This window comes from Nicotiana tomentosiformis, chromosome 5 (genome assembly GCF_000390325.3).
Source record: "Nicotiana tomentosiformis chromosome 5, ASM39032v3, whole genome shotgun sequence".
NCBI lineage: Eukaryota > Viridiplantae > Streptophyta > Magnoliopsida > Solanales > Solanaceae > Nicotiana > Nicotiana tomentosiformis.
The window spans coordinates 117,665,264-117,684,549 of NC_090816.1; the positions used below are offsets into that span (position 1 = coordinate 117,665,264).

The window sequence follows — 19,286 nt, forward strand, 5'->3', positions numbered from 1 at the left end:
AACTTTAGCCTATACCTCGATAGTGATAAAATTGAAGTAAAAATGTGTATTACTTTTAAGTAACGCCAGTTATATATAGAAATTTGTTTATGTATTTAATTAGTACCGGAAATTTCACCAGTTGTCCTTTTTGGGGAGTTGTTTGATAAATAACCATCTTTTTATTCTGAACATTTTGGACCATGCGTGGTATAAATATCTCTTTTGAGTAAATTGAAAATCTTATAAGAATCATTAGATCACGATCTAAAATTTCCTAAGTTATTACAAAAGTTAGACGACAGTCTAACGTTTTGTCTGTGAGGTTGGCCATATATATATATATACCCAAATCTAACGTTGTCCGAAAGGATAATTTTTCAAGAGATATATTTGCGTACAAAGAGGACATTTGCGTAAGAAGTTGTGTAAACACTCGCTGTGGAAAATTTTAACTTCTTGTCTATGTAGATTCCACACCCTCAAAAATTGTATTGATCAGGAATACAAATATCCTTTGCAATGACATGCAATATGTTAAAACCAAATGATCAAGTATAATTTCTCTACTTTTTCATAGCCCAAATGCAAGAAAATAGCCCAATACAAGCAAAGTCATCAAGAAACCAAGCAAATAGCCCAAATCCCAATAGAGGAAAATCATCAAGAAAGCAATAATGCAAACCAAAATGACCTAACAAATTTACATGATATTCAGAAGGTGCAGTGTTTCAAACATTTGAGAAACTGACCAAAAAGTCCAAAAGTAGAAGAAGAAGAGCCATTGTGTTACACAACAGATTACAAATCCCATTAATTACTTAGCAAAAGTTCTTAAGTACTCTTCTAACTTCTCCCCTAGCTAGCTAGCTAAATGTGGTTCTAAAGTTCACTGATAACAAAACCTTCTATTCTTAACTTACCTCAAACTTAATTTCCATCATCAGCAGCTTTCAAGTAAAGATTCTCACCACCATGGCTACTCGAGCTCCCGCCTCGTCCTTGATCAGACAGAGAAGTTCCAATGTCTTGCTTATTTCCACTGCCTAATCCTCTGCCAAAGTCAGGGAAACCAAGTGAAGTATTGGAATTATGAGTATTATCATTTTGCAGCATGTGAAATCCACTACTACTTCCTCCTCCAGAGCTGCTCATTCCTAGTTGGTTATGATAGGCTTGTTGTTGTTGCAATGCTGATAATGACTGTTGTTGTTGTTGTTGTTGTTGTTGTTGTTGTTGTTGTTGTTGTCCGTAGATCATTGAAGAGGAGGAGGATCTTGCTGCAGTCATAAGCGATTGTGTTGTTAGTTGCTGGGCTTGTTGCTGTTGCAGGTAATGTTGCCCCGCCTGCATCATTCCACCAGAAGCTAACTGCAGGGCATCAAACATTGATTTGTCAAATTTAGAACTCAGTTAATATAATGGATTTTAAAACATGTTAAGGTTATTCAAGAATGATAACAAGATTCAGCTGGTACTAGATGTGACAAAGCCAACTCAATTTTAGTAACCTGTCAAACCCACCCAAGTTTAAACGGATTGAGTTACGATCCGTTTGTTGACTTGACCATAACCCATCAAATAATTGAGTCGAAAATGCAACCCAAAACCAAACATGCAAAATCAAACTTAAAAATGGGAAACTATCCTGCGCAAATAGGATAAAAACCAACTTTTTTATATATGTATGAAAGATTGAATCCCCTTGACATATGAAAAGATTCTTATAAGGGGATTAAAAAAAATTCTTAAGTCACAAGTTCAAATTCTAGGTGTGACACTTAAATATTCTTTTAATCCCCTTATATGAATTAGGCTCCGCCATATAATTTGACCCATATCGACCCAAGCAAACTTAATTTGGATGAATTGGATTCATGACCGTTTGTTGATTTGTCTCGTTTTAACTCGTCGAAATTTGACCCAATTCGTCCATTTGGCACCTTAAGCTACTGCTAATAGAAAAAGTGTGGATAATGGAAATGAAAAGATATGTAACCTTACCTGAGAATGCATGTTAGGAGGCTGGGGCTGTGAATCAGCAATAGCAGCTAGGTACATAAGATTTCTCTGAAGTTTGGCTTGTGACCTACCATACCAAAAGTGTCAGCACAAATTGTCACCAGTGTTTTAAAAGGTGAGGGCGTGTGGCGGGGCGTTTTACTTAATACGGGGCAAGGCGAAAGCCTCGAGACATGGGGCATAAGACCCATGAATCTTTATTTTTTAAATTTATGAATTAATAATATAGCATTATAACACAATAAAATATAAAAGATGCATTAAAAGTTCAAAAAAACTAAAAAGAATTAAAGAAACTCATATAAAATAAAATATTTAGCATGTTTTACAAGTATAAATAATACAATACTGTTAAAGTTACTATGAAATATAAATTAACTCCAACCTCTTAACTTTAGAACAATTAAAAATTATAATTTCTTAAAAAATATTATCAAACTGCATATTTTACCTCTTTAAAAGTAAATACACAATAAATTTTTCAATAGTGTAATTTAAAATATTACTCCATGAGTAAATATAAAATTATTTTTAAATAGTAAAATAAAAAATGTATAATAATTTTGAGAGAGAACTAAGACATGAAGATCTATCAAGTAAAGATATAAAATTTGGTTATTTATTTTTAGAAGAAATATTCAATTGATATTCACGCTCACGATGATCTCAATCAATAAATATGCAATAATATGTTTTGTTATTTGAATTATTCACAATTTTCATATTTCTATAGATAAAAAGAACTTTAATCATTCATTTGTTAAAAAAATTTGAGAGTTAACAGTGCAAATTAGTGAATTCAACACATGATTTGCATAGGAACTATTGGACGAGTCCCGAGCGTTGAGCGTTAGGCGTGTTTAGGGCGCACTGTCGGGCGTTTGGGGACGTAAGCCTCAGAAAACTAAGCCCCACACATGAGTTTCAAGCCCCGAGGCGAGTCCCAAAAAAAGCCTTTTAAAACAGTGATTGTCACCAATTTATATTCTATGATCAAGTTTGAAGAATGTCACCATACTTTCAAACTAAGGAAGAGGGTGGGATATATCCTTCTACTTTCATTTATTGTTTAATCCTATCATCTGTTATACTTTTTGACAATTTATACACTTGCCGTTGGGTAAAGTTCTAAATTTGCCCCTTATTTGATGGAACCGACACACAGCACACTCTGAATAAAAGACCCAACCCACCACTCAAAAATACCCATACCCGACCCAACGGCAAGGGTATAAATAGCCAAAAAGTATAACGGAGGATAAAATTAAATAATAAACAAAATTAGAAGGATATATCCGACCCTTTTCCTTTTAAACTAAGGAAGGCATAATTATTCAAGCAAGGGTTATTAATTCAAAATCAGTTGAAAAGATGTTAAGAGTAAGAACACTGATCTCTAGGTTGAAGTGCATTCTGAATGTGTTAGCTTGTAACTAGAAATATAAATTAAAGGAAGATTTAAATAATATCAACTGAACTTACTCTGCGCATTCACTTAGTTTCCCAGAGTTCTGGCTCTCAACAATCTTCAGAATAAGTGATTTGTTCTCATCCAGGAACTAACATTGGAAAAGAATAACGCCAACTACTAAGTGAACATCAAATAACATGTAAAAATTCAGAAGTACAATAATAAATTACTACTCCCTCCGGTTTTCAAAAATATTGACATTATTTCCTTATTAATCCGTTTCAAAAAGATTGTCACCTTTCAATATTTTCTTAATATGAAATATTTTTAGCAACACAAATGATATGTCAGGTTTAAGACCACAAGTTTCAAAAGTTTAACAGTCAAATAAATTTTATAGCTTATTTAAGATCACATATCTCAAAAGTCTTCCCTTCTTTGTTAAAGTTTGTGTAAAATCAAACTAAAAAAATCTTTTCGAAACGGAAGGAGTACTAATAAACACTGCCGAACCCCAAATAAAAAATATGAGATCTGCCCATATCATAAGGAACATTCTTTTCAAATTTCAATGGGGAATCTCTATACATTTGTTTGTATTTTTAGCAACTGAAAACTAGGGTCACTACATATATACTTGCAATAAATTAATAGAGGCAGGTTTTTGACAACTTTTCCTGTTGATATGTAAAATATTTTTCAAGTAAGAAAAAAAAGGAACTTTGCAGACTAAAGTTTACAGTTTTCACATATTTAAAAATTCAATCTTTAATGAACAACTCTGAGAACTGTGAAATAGACAAGGAGTGATTTATTGACAGTAAAATATTTACTCAACAAACACTTCAGCATATATACTGATACACATATATGCAGATAATGATGGTATGCAACCTTAGGCAAGTAGTTGTACTCCATCCGTTTCGTTTCAATTTATGTGAACGTATTTCCTTTTTAGTGTATGCAAAAAAGAATGAACCCTTTACTTATTTGGAAACAATTTACTTTTATGCAATGATTTATAGCCACAAAAAATACATGTGACTCGGTTTAGCTCAAAAGTCTCCTCTTTTTTCTTTAAACTTCATGCCCAATCAAATAGGTTAATATAAATGGAAGAAAATGCAGTCACCAATAGCAGCTACTGAAGTTAAAAAAAAGTCACCAACTGAAAAAGCTTTAGTAAAGAGCAACTTAGAGATACTGACTTTTAAACTTGATATAAAAAGATTTCATTTTGTTTTGCAGCACTCACGCAAGACAAGTAGCGAAGTTTTCATCAACTTCTTTTGTCAGCCAGTGGTATATATAAATAAGAAATACAAAAAGAGAGAAGATGGGAGGAAATATAATTAGTATTTCTGAAGACTTTAAAGTAGTAAAAGGAACAGAAAAGCTTTCACTATATAGTTTGCTACTTGCTACTCATTATGCAGAAAGCAACCAACTCAACTGGCAGCCTTTGGGAAGAAATGAGATTACTAGAAGTACATGAAGCATGCCTATTCTTTTCTCTCCCAGACAGAAACAACAATAAAAACAACAAATTCTGTATAATCCCACAAAGTGTGTAGGTGGAGGAGCATAATGTATACCTAGACCTAAAGAAAGATCTTGTTTTTGACATACTCTTGGCCCCAAAAAAAAATGAAAAGAAAGTAAAGGGCAACTATTTACAGAACAAGAGCATATGTAAAGGTGGAGAAAGAGAGAAAAGCTAGAAACAGCATAAGTTTCAAGAAGAAAAGAGCCTACAAGCAGAGTCAAGAATCTAAAAGCAAGATCTTTCTTTTGTGTTCCTTTTTAGTTTTTCCCTGTTTATGACCACAATAAACCTAGAGCAGGACATACCAACCAAGAAAACAACTTTTTATAACTAGCAGTCAACTTTTGAAAACTACTAGTAGTACTACTGTATACCCATAGCAGCAGATAAAATGGCAGATTTCAGGTTCAGAAAGAAGCAGAAGAAGATCAAGAACAGATAGCAAAATTAATTAAAGGGGAGAAAGAAGAAAAGAAAGACCTGTTGAATATGATCAGTAGTGACGTTGTTAGGATAATAAGCTGCCATCATTGGCTGCATCTGCATCAGGTGCTGCTGCATATTACTATTATTTGTTGCTCCCTCTTTTTATACCAACACCAAAAAACACACACTAAATACACACACACTTTTTAATACTTCACTGAGTTCTTGTAAATCATGTAGAAAGTGAAAAGATAAAAGAAAAAATGGACCCCCTTTTTAATTTTCTGTTTCACAACTTCATCAACTTGAGTTTGAATAGTAGTACTGGAAAATTGATGGGGACAATAGACAGTGTAGGAGAAAAAGCAGCAGGCTGTAATTAACAGCTACTGTGATGTTTGTGTCTCCTTATTGACAAGAGAGAGAGAGAATCTAAATTCTGGGCACGCAACCATTATATGCCCCTAGGGATGTATAGGATTTTACCTGCTTTGGACTTTGAACCTTTTTTTTTTTAACCTTATCATCGCCCTATTAATTTTATTGGACCAAGATACTAACCTGAAACAGTAAAAATTCCAGAGTTTTGCTGTCAAAACTTACTCAGTACAATTTTTGCATACCAACCAATTGTGCCGTGAAATGATAGATTTATTATTATTTTATTTTATCATTTGATACAAAAGTTTTTTCAAACTCGGATAATAGAGCTTTTTTATTAGAGAACACTAAAATGGTTTTTCCGTAAAAAAAATGTACGGTTAAATTTGTTACGTGGTTTATAGACAAACGACCTGATTTGATCCAGGAATAATAAAGAAATAAGATTAAAAATGAGACTCAACGATTGAAATTGAAGACAATGACAAGACTCGTTCCGAGCGTAATCTCTCCGAGGACAAAAATAAAAACAATGATAAAGAGCAAATAAGATTGTTTAACTGAGAGCGAAAGTAAAACATGGCATATGTTTTGCCAAAAATTTCTCTCTTCCAATGGTTGTTGAGTCTGCTATTTATAGTTAAACCAAAGAAAACAAGATTCTAGGATCAAACCCTACTTAAATGATAATAAAGGAGTCATTGATGAATATATAAACGGCGCGCCATGAATATAAATATTTTTTGTAACGGTTCCTCGTTTCATATTAGAGAATATTCTCTCACTGAATGTTATCCAATGGCAAATACTCGATCTGCTCTCGTTGATCACGCTCCCTTCGTGATTTATCTGATGTCGATTGCAATTGACGTATCCGGTACTGATTGGTACTTAACTCGCATGTGTTCGATTCCAAGTGTCATGCTATCATTTGACCACTTATTATAAATCAATTTTACCTAGTATAAAAAACTTTCATATTAAATTTTTGAACGTGAATTTGCATGACTAGAAGCATAGAAAAAAACTTCTGAAAATAGAAAATAATGAGTACAATGATAATAGTAACATTTAACACAAATAACTTTTTAAAATTAAAATCCATAACGACAGAGGAGCACCTAAACCCTTGTAACTTGTAAGATAGAAAAAAGAAAAAAGAAAAAAGGAGGGAAAAGAAACGAATATAGGGTACTCACTATTTATAGGAATGGACCTTTGGAGGGGTCAAACAGTCAGCTAAACCAAGCTGCAGAAGTTTTGCGGTGAGTATATTGAATTTAATTTATTTACACTATTGATAATTAAAATAGCTTCTTTAATATTAATATACTTCAACATGTTATACTTCTTTTGTTCAAAAACATCAGATTCGAGCCCTAAATGTGTATTAGACACCGAGTGCGAACCAAAAAGATAATTCTTATTTTTGAAAATAAGGAGTAATTATTATTATACTTTTAGTGATCATTTGTTATGAGGATCCAGATAGTACAAAATGATTTCCGATTGGGTTCATATTATTATTTAATACTTCTTCTGTTCTAATTTATGTGAATTTATTTTATTTTTTTATTTTTTAAAAAAATAACTCATTTCTAAATTTGGAAACAATTTAGCTTAAACTTTCAATTCTACCCTTAATAAAAAAAACTTTTATAACCACACAAATACTGGACTCCTTTTTGCCTTGTTTAGGACCACAAATTTCAATAGTCTTTATTTTTTCTTAAATTTCGTGCCCAATCAAACAGGTTCACATAAATTGGAATGGAAAGAGTATTACTTTTGTTTCAGTTATTAATATCTCGTTATTGCTTATGTTTTCTTTCCATGACTTGTTCATTTTTTATATTGCATTTCTTTACTATTCATATTGTGCTTAAATGAGCCCACGGTCTATGAAAAATAAGTTTCTACCTTAACGAGGTAGGGGTAAGGTTTTTATATACACTACCCTTTCCAAACTTTTACCACTTGCGAGAATATACTATATATATATATATATATATATATATATATTTATTTATTTATTTTTTTGTTATTGTTGTTGTTAATCATTGTCTCACAAACTCATGCGTGTATGCAACATAAAGAAAAACGCGGGAGGGCGACCCTATGGAATAGATCCGTATCAATATTTTATACGGTATAAACCTCGTGTCGTAACATCAGTTCATATCATAATAACCGCACATTATAAATCTCGTACCATAATAATATCGTTCCGCTCATAGTGTCCAAAATATGATTTTTGTGACTATTAATACACATAACCAAATATAAAATAAAATAATCTTATATTTTATTCTGAAATTATTATCCCGCTATTAAGATATTTATCCGAAAAATCGGTTAGAGTTAAATTTATAACTAGTTCTAAGGATATGTGATATAGCCTGACATAAATCGTACAGAGAAATGAAAATATGTAGATTTTTTACTATAGAAACGGGAAATAAATTATTGAACAAGAAGAATGAGTATGTTAAAGTAAAACAAGCTCAAATGGTTTATCTTTCAATAAGAGAAGTAATCTTTTGTTACAATGTGTCAATGTGTTATGCTTACAATAATCCCTTTCTTTATAGTACAGGGATCCTACTTTGTATACAATAAAAAATATATAGTGGAGAGCCCATGATGAATTGTCTTTTCCCTAATTTCTGTCAAGATTCTCTCCCTTAGTACGGTTGCAACGGCTCTTGTCTCTAAGTTCGATACTAACTCGAACTCGATATAGGATCGGGCCATCGACCTTGACTCGAGCTCGGTCCTGACTCGGAGTCTTGATATTCGGGGTGGGTATCGATCGGTCTGTGCATCTCCGACAACCTTCGTGTTGCCTCGTGGTTCGATTTGGTTATGGGCCCGATAATGACACTAAACCGATCTTTGATCGGGGATCGGTCTTGGAGCTCGAATTATGACTCCCTCACTTTGGACCTCGACCTGAACTTACGCAGATACCTTTCGATCGAAGTATTATTATCTCGACCAGTTTGTACGATTGATTAATAGGTTTCGACCGTATACAGATAGTCTCATCGTTTCTCGGGAAAGATGTGACGAGAAACGACATGATTTCCAACAGTATGATTAGATATATACTAACGTCAGCATCAAGTCCGACCATGACGCACGTGGTAGTTGTCCCGTCGGTTCAGCTTACCGAGGCATTTAATGCGCGTCAGTCGATATCGGCCATTATGTGAGATTGAACCACCTCAATTAACCTATAAATAGCTCGTTCCTAAATCAAACTTAATCTGTTACTCTAGTCAAATCCCCAAATTTGCTTACTCTTTCAGACTCTATTTCGCCGCTTGTAGAGCCACATTTATCAGCGTTTGACACCATCATCCTTTTATCCTTCTTTGCTTTTCTTTTACTTATATCAATGGCAAAAACCTCAAAAACCGTACCGTAGAAGGAGAAAGCTTCCTCTTCCCGGCCGTCCGGCGACAAGGCGCCGGTAGAGCCGCCTCCCCACGAGTATGTTCCTGCCCCGTGTATCATGAAGATCGATTTTAAGATTGAAAATCCTTCATCGGTTCTGGGCCGATGTGAGCATGTGTCGATATACATGTGCTCGATAACGGAGGGTCATCTCAAGGCCGTGATTGTGCTGCAAATTCCCTCTCCCGAAGAGAGCATCATCACTCACGTGAAGGATTTTTTAAGTGTTTATACTTACCCCTTCACGTTGGGTCCCGTCGACCCGGTGATCATTGATTTTTGCAAAAGATATCAGGTCACCCTCGGCCAAATTCATCCTTCTCTATGGCGCATAGTAATCTTACTTCGCTTCTTCTCCAACAAGGTCGGGGGGCTGGATTTTACTTTAAATCACCTGTTACGATTGTATCGGCCTCAAATCTTTTGAGGACTAATCAGGCTCCACCGTCGGGCAACGAAAGCTTTAATGTCGAGCATCGATGAAGATAAGGATCGGGGTTGGATGGGCCACTTTATTCGAGTGAGTACCCGTGACCTTATCCCGGAAGAGAAGATGTCGTTCCGTGAGGAATGGAATTTCGACCATAAGTGATTTTTATAAGACTTTGCTTTTCGTATATTTCTCTGATTCTGTCTGATATCCCCCTCCGATATACAGTTATCCCTTGGATGCCACAAGTGGTACCTGACCTCGAGGATTGGGTTCGGAAGATAGCCTCGACTTTCTCTTATGCTGAACGCGTTTGGCGTGATTTGGCAAAAGGCACATGGGAGGCCAAGAATCATGGTAAGGGTCACTTTTCATGTTTTTTTTTTTTTGAAATATTTTTTTTGCTCCATTCTTTACTGAATTCCTTTCATGCAGGCGTGACCAAGGATGTCGTTTTGAGGCCTTCGAGTGGTGAGGATGGAACCAAGTCCCCAATTCCGAAATCGGGGAAAGATAAAAAATGAAAAACTATCTCTCAGTCAGAGGACCTCAAGCCCAAAATTCGAAGGGTGAGGAAGAAGGCAATCGTTCTTGCGATGGACTCGGTCCAACGACTGAGAGATAAATAAGAAGAAGAAGAAGAAGATGCTCTGGCACTGGTGGTCTGATCTGCAAAAGCCATCGAGGTCGCCAGACCTTCAGAGCCGATGGCGGCTGTACCGGTCGGGGCCGATTTTGATACCCCGATCGATCAGAGCGTCCTGAGCGATTCGCTTGGGACTATGATAGTGGGTCATTTGCCTTCTCTTCCGACCTTTTCTGAGGAGGCATTAAGGGAAGCTCGAGAATTGAAGACCCTCGATATGGGCGGAGGGCTCTAATGTAGGGGATCCTTTTCGAGATTACTTTACTAGAGTCGATGATGCCTCCGATATTAGTGACTCTTCTATTATTCTAGAAGAGGCCCAACGTTTCATTTCTCGGGTAATGATTTTACTGCACTTGGTTTCTTTGTTCTTTTCTAAACCTAACTTGCGTTTTTCTTTTTCTTTTTGTGTAGGCCATTAGCAAGTTTCGAGCCGATCTCAACCAGTGTGAGGTCGAGCTTCAAAAGGTCTCGGGAGAGAGAGATGCTCTGAAGCTTCTTTGCGGCCAAAAGGATGAGGTTATAAAGGACATCCAAGCAGATTTAGCCAAGGCTCGTGAAGAAGAGGTCGAACTAGATAAACAGGTGAGCCTCATTCTGTTAGAGTATGGATTCGACATAACTGTGGAAGCTAACCCTTCGTTATCTCATCTGCAACAAAAAGGTTGAAAAAGACCAGGAAATACAATCAGGAAAAAACTATACCTTAACAATAATATTGTTTGAGAAGCGATATATATATATATATATATATATATATATATATATATATACATACACGATAGAAAGGAAAAAATCATACCTTAACAATAATATCGTTTGAAAAGCGATATGTTCTAATTTTTTGGTAATGGTTTGCCATCCATTGTTCCGAGTTTATAAGACCCTTTTTCCGATTATATCGAGGACTTGATAAGGTCCTTCCCAGTTTGGGCCGAGCTTCCCTTCATTAGGATCTCGAGTGTTGATGGTGACCTTCCTTAGGACCAAGTCCCCGGCCTTAAAATAGCGGAGTTTGGTTCTTCTATTGTAGTACCTTTCGATTCGTTGTTTTTGTGCAGCCATTCGAACTAGTACTGCTTCTCGTTTTTCATCTAATAATTCGAGGCTAGTATTCATAGCCTCGCGGTTCGACTCTTCCGATGTATGTCGGAACCTTGCGCTGGGTTCTCCGACTTCGACTGGGATTAAAGCTTCGGAGCCATACACTAAGAAAAATGGAGTCGCTCCCGTATTAGATTTAGATGTTGTCTGATATGCCCAAAGGACCTCGGGCAGAATTTCTCTCCACTTTCCTTTAGCTTCATTCAATCTTTTATTCAGGTTTTGGATGATAGTTTTGTTCGTTGATTCGGCATGTCCGTTCCCACTAGAATGATATGGTGTTGACAGTATTCTTTTTATTTTATGGTCTTCGAGAAATTTTGTCACTTTACCACCAATAAACTACTTACCATTATCACATGTTATTTCTGCTGGTATCCCAAATCGACACACGATGTGATCCTAGATGAAATCTATAACCTCTTTATCTCTCACTCTTTCAAACGCCTGTGCTTCAACTCATTTATAAAAATAGTCAGTCATAAATAAAATGAATTTAGCTTTACCTGGGGCCGATGATAGAGGGTCGACGATATACATTCCTCATTTCATGAATGACCATGGAGAAATGACTGAATGAAGCTGCTCTCTAGGTTGATGGATCATCGGTGCAAACCTTTGACATTTATAACATTTTCGAACGAACTCCTTAGTGTCCTTTTTCATGCTATCACAGTAGTATCCTGTTGTGATGATTTTGTGAATTAGTGGTTCGATGCCAGAGTAATTTCCACAAGTACCTTCATGGACCTCTCGTAAAATATAATCGGTGTCTCATAGTCCCAAGCACACTGCAAGTGGTCCATCGAATGTCCTTCTGTATAATGTTCCATCTTCAACCAACGTGAATCGAGCAGTCTTGGTTCGTATAATCCTCGATTCTTTAGGGTTCGATGGGAGTTTACGGTTTTTTAAGTACTTAATATACTTATTCCTCCAATCCTAGGTTAAGCTCATGGAATTTATCTCGGCATGCCCCTCCTCGATTATAGATCTCGAGAGTTGAACGACAGTCCCCGAGTCGATCTTATCTACTTCGACCGACAACCCCAGATTTGCGAGTGCATCGGCCTCACCATTTTGTTCTCGGGGCACATGTTGTAGGGTCCATTCTTTGAAACGGTGTAGAGTTACCTGTAGTTTGTCCAAATACCTTTGCATCCTATCTTCTCGAACCTCGAAAGTTTTTTTTACTTGGTTCACCACTAGCAAAGAGTCACATTTAGCTTCAATGACTTCTGCTCCTAGGCTTTTATCTAGCTCTAGACCTGCAATCATGGCCTCGTACTTGACCTCATTGTTAGTTAATCTAGTGGTTTTTATGGATTGCCTAATAATGCCACCGGTGGGAGGTTTTAATACGATGCCAAGCCCGGACCCCTTCACATTTAAAGCACAATCTGTGTAGAGGGTTCAAACCCCCGACGATGTACCCAATTTTAACAAGAGTTCCTTTTCAGTTTTGGGTACGAGAGTTGGCGTGAAATCAGCCACGAAGTTCGCTAAAATCTGGGACTTGATGGCCGTACGACACTAATATTCAATATCGTACCCACTAAGTTCGACGACCCATTTGGCCAGTCGGCCCGATAGTTCGGGCTTATGCAAAATGTTACGAAGTGGGTAAATAGTTAAAACGCATACGGGGTGACATTGAAAGTATGGTCTTAACTTTCTAGAGGCGTTTATTAGTGCAAACGCCAATTTCTCTAAGTGTAAGTACCTAGTCTCTGGTTCTCCTAAGGTCCGACTTACATAATAAACAGGAAACTGCATACCTTGCTCTTCTCAAACCAGGACGCCACTTACCGTGATTTTCGATACCGCCAAGTATAAGTAAAGCTTCTCATATGTCTTTGGAGTGTGAAGTAGTGCTGGGCTCAATAGGTACCACTTCAGTTATTCTAGTGCTTGTTGGCATTCCGGGGTCCGGGCGAAATCGTTCTTCTTTTTAAGTAGAGAGAAGTATTTGTGGCTTCGATCTGACGACCTTGAAATGAATCGGCCTAAGACAGCTATTCGTCCGGTTAGCCTTTGCACTGCTTTCACACTACCCACGACAGTGATGTCTTCGATGGCCTTGATTTTGTCGGGGTTGATCTCGATCCCCCGATTCGATACCATGAAGCCAAGGAACTTGCCCGATCCAACCCCGAAAACACATTTCTCGGGGTTGAGCTTCTTGTTGTATTTTCTTAAAAAATTTGAACGTTTCCTGCAAATGAATCAAACGGTCCTCTACGCGTAGGGACTTAACTAGCATGTCATCAATGTAAACTTTCATCGACTTACCTATTTGTTCTTCGAGCATTTAATTCACTAGTCGTTGGTAAGTAGCTCATGCGATTTCGAATGGCATTGCATTATAACAATAGGATCCATACTTAGTGACAAAGGAAGTTTTTTCTTGGTCCTCCGGGTTCATACGAATTTGATTGTACCCGGGATAGGCGTCGAGAAAGGTGAGGATCTCGTGGCTTGGTGTGGCATCGATCAAGCGATCGATGCTAGGCAGTGGAAAAGAATCTTTGGGGCATGTTTTGTTTAGATCTTTATAATCTACACACATTCTAAGTTTGTTCCCTTTTTTGGGGACTACAACCACATTGGCTAACCATTCAGGATATTTTACTTCCTGAATTCACTCTATGTTAAGAAGTTTAGTTACCTCATCCTTTACAAATGTGTGTTTTACCTCAAACTGAGGTCTTCTTTTTTGCTTCGCCGGTTCGGACCTAGGGTCCAGGCTTAGCTGGTGCATTGTTATCAACGGTGGGATCCCTACCATGTTTAAATGGGACCAAGCAAAACAATCTATGTTATTAATAAGAAATTGAATAAGTTTTTTCCTGAGTTCGGGGGTCAGTCCCGTTCCTAGGTATACCTTTCTATCAGGCAGATATTCAATTAATCTAACCTGCTCCACCTCTTCGATCGTCAATTTGGTGGCATCAAAGTCGTCGGGGACGATAAAAGTTCGAGGGGTCAGAAAATCTTCCTCGTCATCTTCTATTTCCTGCTTCACCGATTCGATCGAGACTGATGGTTGTGATTGCTATTTGGCCTCTCATCTATCTTTTATGCTCGACCTTTCCGAGGCCGATAACGTTGGTATCAGTGTTACCTCATCAACCGCAAATATTTTCTTCGCGGCATGTTGTTCTCTGTATACTGTTTTCACACCGTTCGACGTAGGAATTTCTTTACTTGGTGGAGAGTCGAAGGTACCACCCTCATATTGTGGATCCAAGGCCTTCTGAGTAGGGCGTTGTACCTCAGGTCGCCTTCGATTACATGGAACTTGATATTTTGGATGGTTCCAACCACATTCACGGGCAGATTATTTTCCCCTTTAGTTGTTTCACTGGCCATATTGAAGTCGTTTAAGACCCAAGCTGTGAGCATGACTTGATTCTGCAAACCGAGTTGCTCCACCACCCAAGATCAGATGATATTCGCAGAGCTACCTGGATCCACTAAGACACGCTTAACTTGAACTTTATTTAATATGATAGAAATTGCCAAAGCATCGTTGTGAGGCTGAGATATGCCCTCCGCTTCTTCAATTCTGAATGATAAAGTGCCCTCGGGTACGTAACCTCGAGTTTATTTTTCCCTTGTGGCTGGTATCTTGCCGCATTTGAGCACGGGTCCCTGTAGAGTATCGACCCCACCGATGATCATATGAATGATATGCAGAGGTTCCTCTTGTATATCTTTTTTGTTGGCGTCCCTTTCTCTGAAGTGATTCTTGGCTCGGTCACTGAGGAACTCTCGAAGGTGGCCCTCATTGAATAGACGGGCTACCTCTTCTCTTAATTGTCTGCAATCCTCGGTCTTGTGGCCATGCGTACTATGATACTCGCACATCGAATCCGGGTTCCTTTGGGAAGGTTCGGTTTGCATGGGTCTGGGCCACCTAGTATCTTTTATTCTTCCGATCGCCGATACAATGCCCGATGTGTTGACGCTGAAATTATACTCTGATAGCCGATGTGCCTCTATAGCATTGACATATTTGTCAAAGCCACTCTTGCTCATAAGCCCCCCGAGATTTTTGTCCTCGATCACTCATTCGATTGTTTCGAGCGGCATTGCGCGTTGAAACATTGTTCATTCGCTCTGCGACGTACGGTTGATATCGGTCTTTGCTCGACCTTTGATCTCTGTCGATGCCCCTCTGGTTTTTAATAGCCGACCTGTTCTGATGCATGGATCCGTAAGGAGTTCCTAACTGGTCGTCCTCGACCCTAATTTTTGGCTGGTATCGGTTGTATACTTCCGCCCAAGTTATTGCTGGATACTCGATCCAATTTCTTTTCAGCCGACGTGATGCTATTGAACCTTGCTCGTTCAACCCTTGGGTGAAATCTTGGACGACCCAGTCGTCTGTGACCGGTGGCAATTCCATGCGTTCCATTTGAAATCGTGACACGAACTCCCTCAACATTTCATTACCCCTTTGTTTCACTTTGAAAAGGTCTGATTTCCTTGTTGCAACCTTTATGGCACCAGCGTGTGCCTTTATTAATGAATCCGCTAACATGGGAAATGAATCGATGGCATTTGGTGGCAGGTTATGATACCAAATTATCGCCCCCTTCGAGAGGGTCTCTCCAAATTTTTCAACAATACGGATTCGATCTCATCGTCTTCCAAATCGTTACCCTTGATGGCACACATGTAAGAGGTGACGTGTTTATTTGGATCGGTCGTACAATTATATTTGGGAATTCCGGGCATATGGAATTTTGGGGGGATTGGTTTTGGGGCTGCACTCGAGGGAAAAGGCTTTTGCACGAATTTTTTGGAATCCAACCCTTTTATTATTGGTGGAGCCCTCAATATCTAATCGACCCTGGAATGACATGTTTCTACTTTTTTATCGTTGGATTCGATTCGCTTTGTGAGCTCCTCAAGTATTTTAGCAATTTCGGGAGTAGTTCCCAATTCTTGCTCGTTTGACCTTACTATGGCTGGTTCCGTTATGTGAGCAATTTATCGAGGTTGACTGGGTTCTGGCCTGCTTGGTAGCTGAGTTTGTCTCTGTAACTGAGCTATCGCTACTTGTTAGGTTTGTAACATTTCAAAGATCATACGCAAGCTGACCCCGATCTCCTCCACGTTATGGGTGTCTCGAGCTACAGATCGAGTACCGCCATGGATGTTTTTTTCCAGTTCGGAACATTGGTTCGCCTCAAGGGCCACCTGTGAATTGACATCTAGTGGTACATCGGCTCGAGTTTCAGGCACTTCGACTCGAGCTTCAGCGACACCGTTAAGTGGCTTTCCGGCCCTGGTATCAAGTTGTTGGTTTCATCTTGAAGGCTAGCTTCGTTGTCGATAGGTAAAGTCATTAATCGAGGGTTTGCTCTTGCTGATTCGAAGGACGATCGTAAACTGGTGTGTGTTGCAGATTTGTATCAAACAACCACTGTTATCCTTAGCCCCACGATAGGCGCCAAACTGTTTACCCAAAAAATTGGATATAGTTAAATTTACAAGTAGTTCTAAGGATATGTGATATAGTCTGACATAAATCGTACAAAGAAAGGAAAATGTGTAGATTCTTGACTATAGAAACGAGAGATAAATTATTGAACAAGAAGAATGAGTATGCTAAAGTAAAACAAGCTCAAATGGTTTATCTTTCAATAAGAGAAGTAGTCTTTTGTTACAATGTGTCAATGTGTTATGCTTACAATAATCCCCTTCTTTATAGTAAAGGGATCCTACTTTATATATAATAAAAAATATATAGTGGAGAGCCCATGATGAATTGTCTTTTCTCTAATTCTTGTCAAGATTCTCTCCCTTAGTGCGGTTGCAACGGTCCTTGTCTGTGAACTCGATACTGACTCAAACTCGATATTGGATCGGGCCATCGGCCTTGACTCGAACTCGATCCTGACTCGGAGTCTTGATATTCGGGGTGGGTGTCGGTCGGTCTGTGCATCTCCGACAACCTTCGCGTTGCCTCGTGGTTCGATTTGGTTATGGGCCCGATAATGACACCGAGTCGATCCTTGATCGATCTTGGAGCTCGAATTATGACGCTCTCACTTCGGACCTCGACCTGACCTTACGCAGATATCTTTCGATCGAAGTATTATTATCTCGACCAGTCCGTACGACTGACTAATAGGTTTCGGCCATATACACAAGCAAACAACCTCAAAAGTATTATTTCTACTTATTGTAGACAACTATTTATGTAATTGTTCAACTCAGGCTTAATTCATTAAAAAATATTTGTTCACTTTTAATCTCTCTCTTTGGGTCCCTATCAATGAGTTGCTGAGTCTGCATATATCATTCAAAAAAGAAGATCACGTGATGGAAAATGATAAGAAAAGCTCGTCGTTTTTACAAAGTAGAAGGCAGAGGCCTTGGGTTTTGGGCTCATAACTCCGGTCCAAAATACTACCCCTATTGGTTACTTATACACACCATTACATCACCTCCTTTCCCTTGTTCGAGAAATTCGTTTCTCACGCATACACATACTTTGTGTCTACCGATGCAAGCATGTATTTAAGATATTGTTAATATTATAAACTACACTGTGTGTTTTATACTTCCTCACTCCACTTTTACTTGTTAACGGTAGATTTTGCATGACGCTTAAAAAATAGTAATAAATAAAATATATAATTTATCATAATATTTATATTAATTAATATATATTTTTAATAAATTTAAAAAAATAATTTAAAATGAATAATTAATATTATGAGTATAACAAAAAAATATATGTTTTCTTGATATGCTAAAAGTAACAAATAAAAGTTAAAATTTATTTTAAGAATATTTAACAAGTAAAAGTGAACGGACGAAGTACTAAGTACTTTTTCTAATAGTTACATCCATCGTTCCACTTTAAGTAATTTTTTAGCTTTTTTATACATATTAAAGATTCATATTTTAGTATTAATTAATATTAATATTGACCATATTAACATTAATTTGCTCGTTGAAAATATAGCAAACTACTCCCAGACTCTTTACTTCAAGCTAAGGGCAACTTTGAAAAGAAAAAGTTAATTCATTATTGATATCTGCAAAACAACAAATATTATGGATCACAAAAAAAAATAAAAAAATCACTGAGAATGAACGAGAGAGAAACAAATTTCAAGCACTAGAATTATATACAACAACAATAATATACTCAGTGTATTCATAATAATAATAATAATATACTGAGTGTATTCATAATAATAATAATATACTTAGTGTATTTTCATAAGTGGAGTCTCACGATGGTAGTATTTACGCACTCCTTACCCTTACCTTGTGAAGATAGATATGATGTTTTCAGAAAACCCTCGGCTCAATCAGAAGCATTATATGAAAATAAATATTTCATACCTCTCTTTCTCCTACTTTGATTTCTCTTTTGATTTTCAAAACCTAATTTGCTTCACGGATTATTTTCTTTGCATAGCAACGATTTTTAAATATGTTGATCCATTTTGTTACGTATTCAAACGATTTTATAAAATATTTTATCGGTAACTAATTTGAAAATAAAATGATGTTATATCTGATGTGAATTCTTAAAAATTTGAAAACCACCTAAAATGTAAATTCAAAGGATTCTTTTGGTTCATGCAAATGATGTATGAATATATTCCGTAGTTTAATGACCCAACCGATCATTTTGATTTTTAGAATCTCGTTCTCCTAAATAAAACTCCTTGTATGTGCTTTTATTAATTTATGACTTGCGGGGATGGTTGATTCGGGATTTTGGAAATGTTCGGCTTGGAATCGAAACTCTTGGTTTCTTAAGTTGGCTTTAAAAGGCCAAGTTTGACTTCGGTCAACATTTTGAGAAAACGATCCCGAAATCGGGATTTGACGGTTTCAATAAGTTCGT

General features: G+C 37.3%; 1 protein-coding gene across 1 annotated transcript; it reads right to left on the reverse strand.

Moving 5' to 3' along the window:
• Positions 1 to 614: 614 nt before the first annotated feature.
• LOC104093674 (GRF1-interacting factor 1-like) lies at positions 615 to 5,819 on the reverse strand. Its single transcript, XM_009599458.4, has 4 exons — positions 5,439 to 5,819; positions 3,484 to 3,560; positions 1,984 to 2,068; positions 615 to 1,350 (listed from the first exon to the last, which is right to left on the reverse strand). The coding sequence occupies exons 1-4, from the start codon at positions 5,517 to 5,519 to the stop codon at positions 910 to 912; spliced, it is 684 nt and encodes a 227-aa protein (XP_009597753.1). The 5' UTR covers positions 5,520 to 5,819; the 3' UTR covers positions 615 to 909.
• Between the last annotated feature and the right edge of the window lie 13,467 nt (positions 5,820 to 19,286).

What these genes read in the sequence shown, in the direction of transcription:
- LOC104093674 (XM_009599458.4), bottom strand. Translation starts at nt 5,519, where the DNA reads ATGCAGCAGCACCTGATGCAGATGCAGCCAATGATGGCAGCTTATTAT. An exon ending in CTACTGATCATATTCAACAG is followed by an intron (nt 3,561 to 5,438) that starts GTCTTTCTTTTC and finishes TTCCAATGTTAG; the next exon opens with TTCCTGGATGAGAACAAATC. An exon ending in CTCCTAACATGCATTCTCAG is followed by an intron (nt 1,351 to 1,983) that starts GTAAGGTTACAT and finishes GATGCCCTGCAG; the next exon opens with TTAGCTTCTGGTGGAATGAT.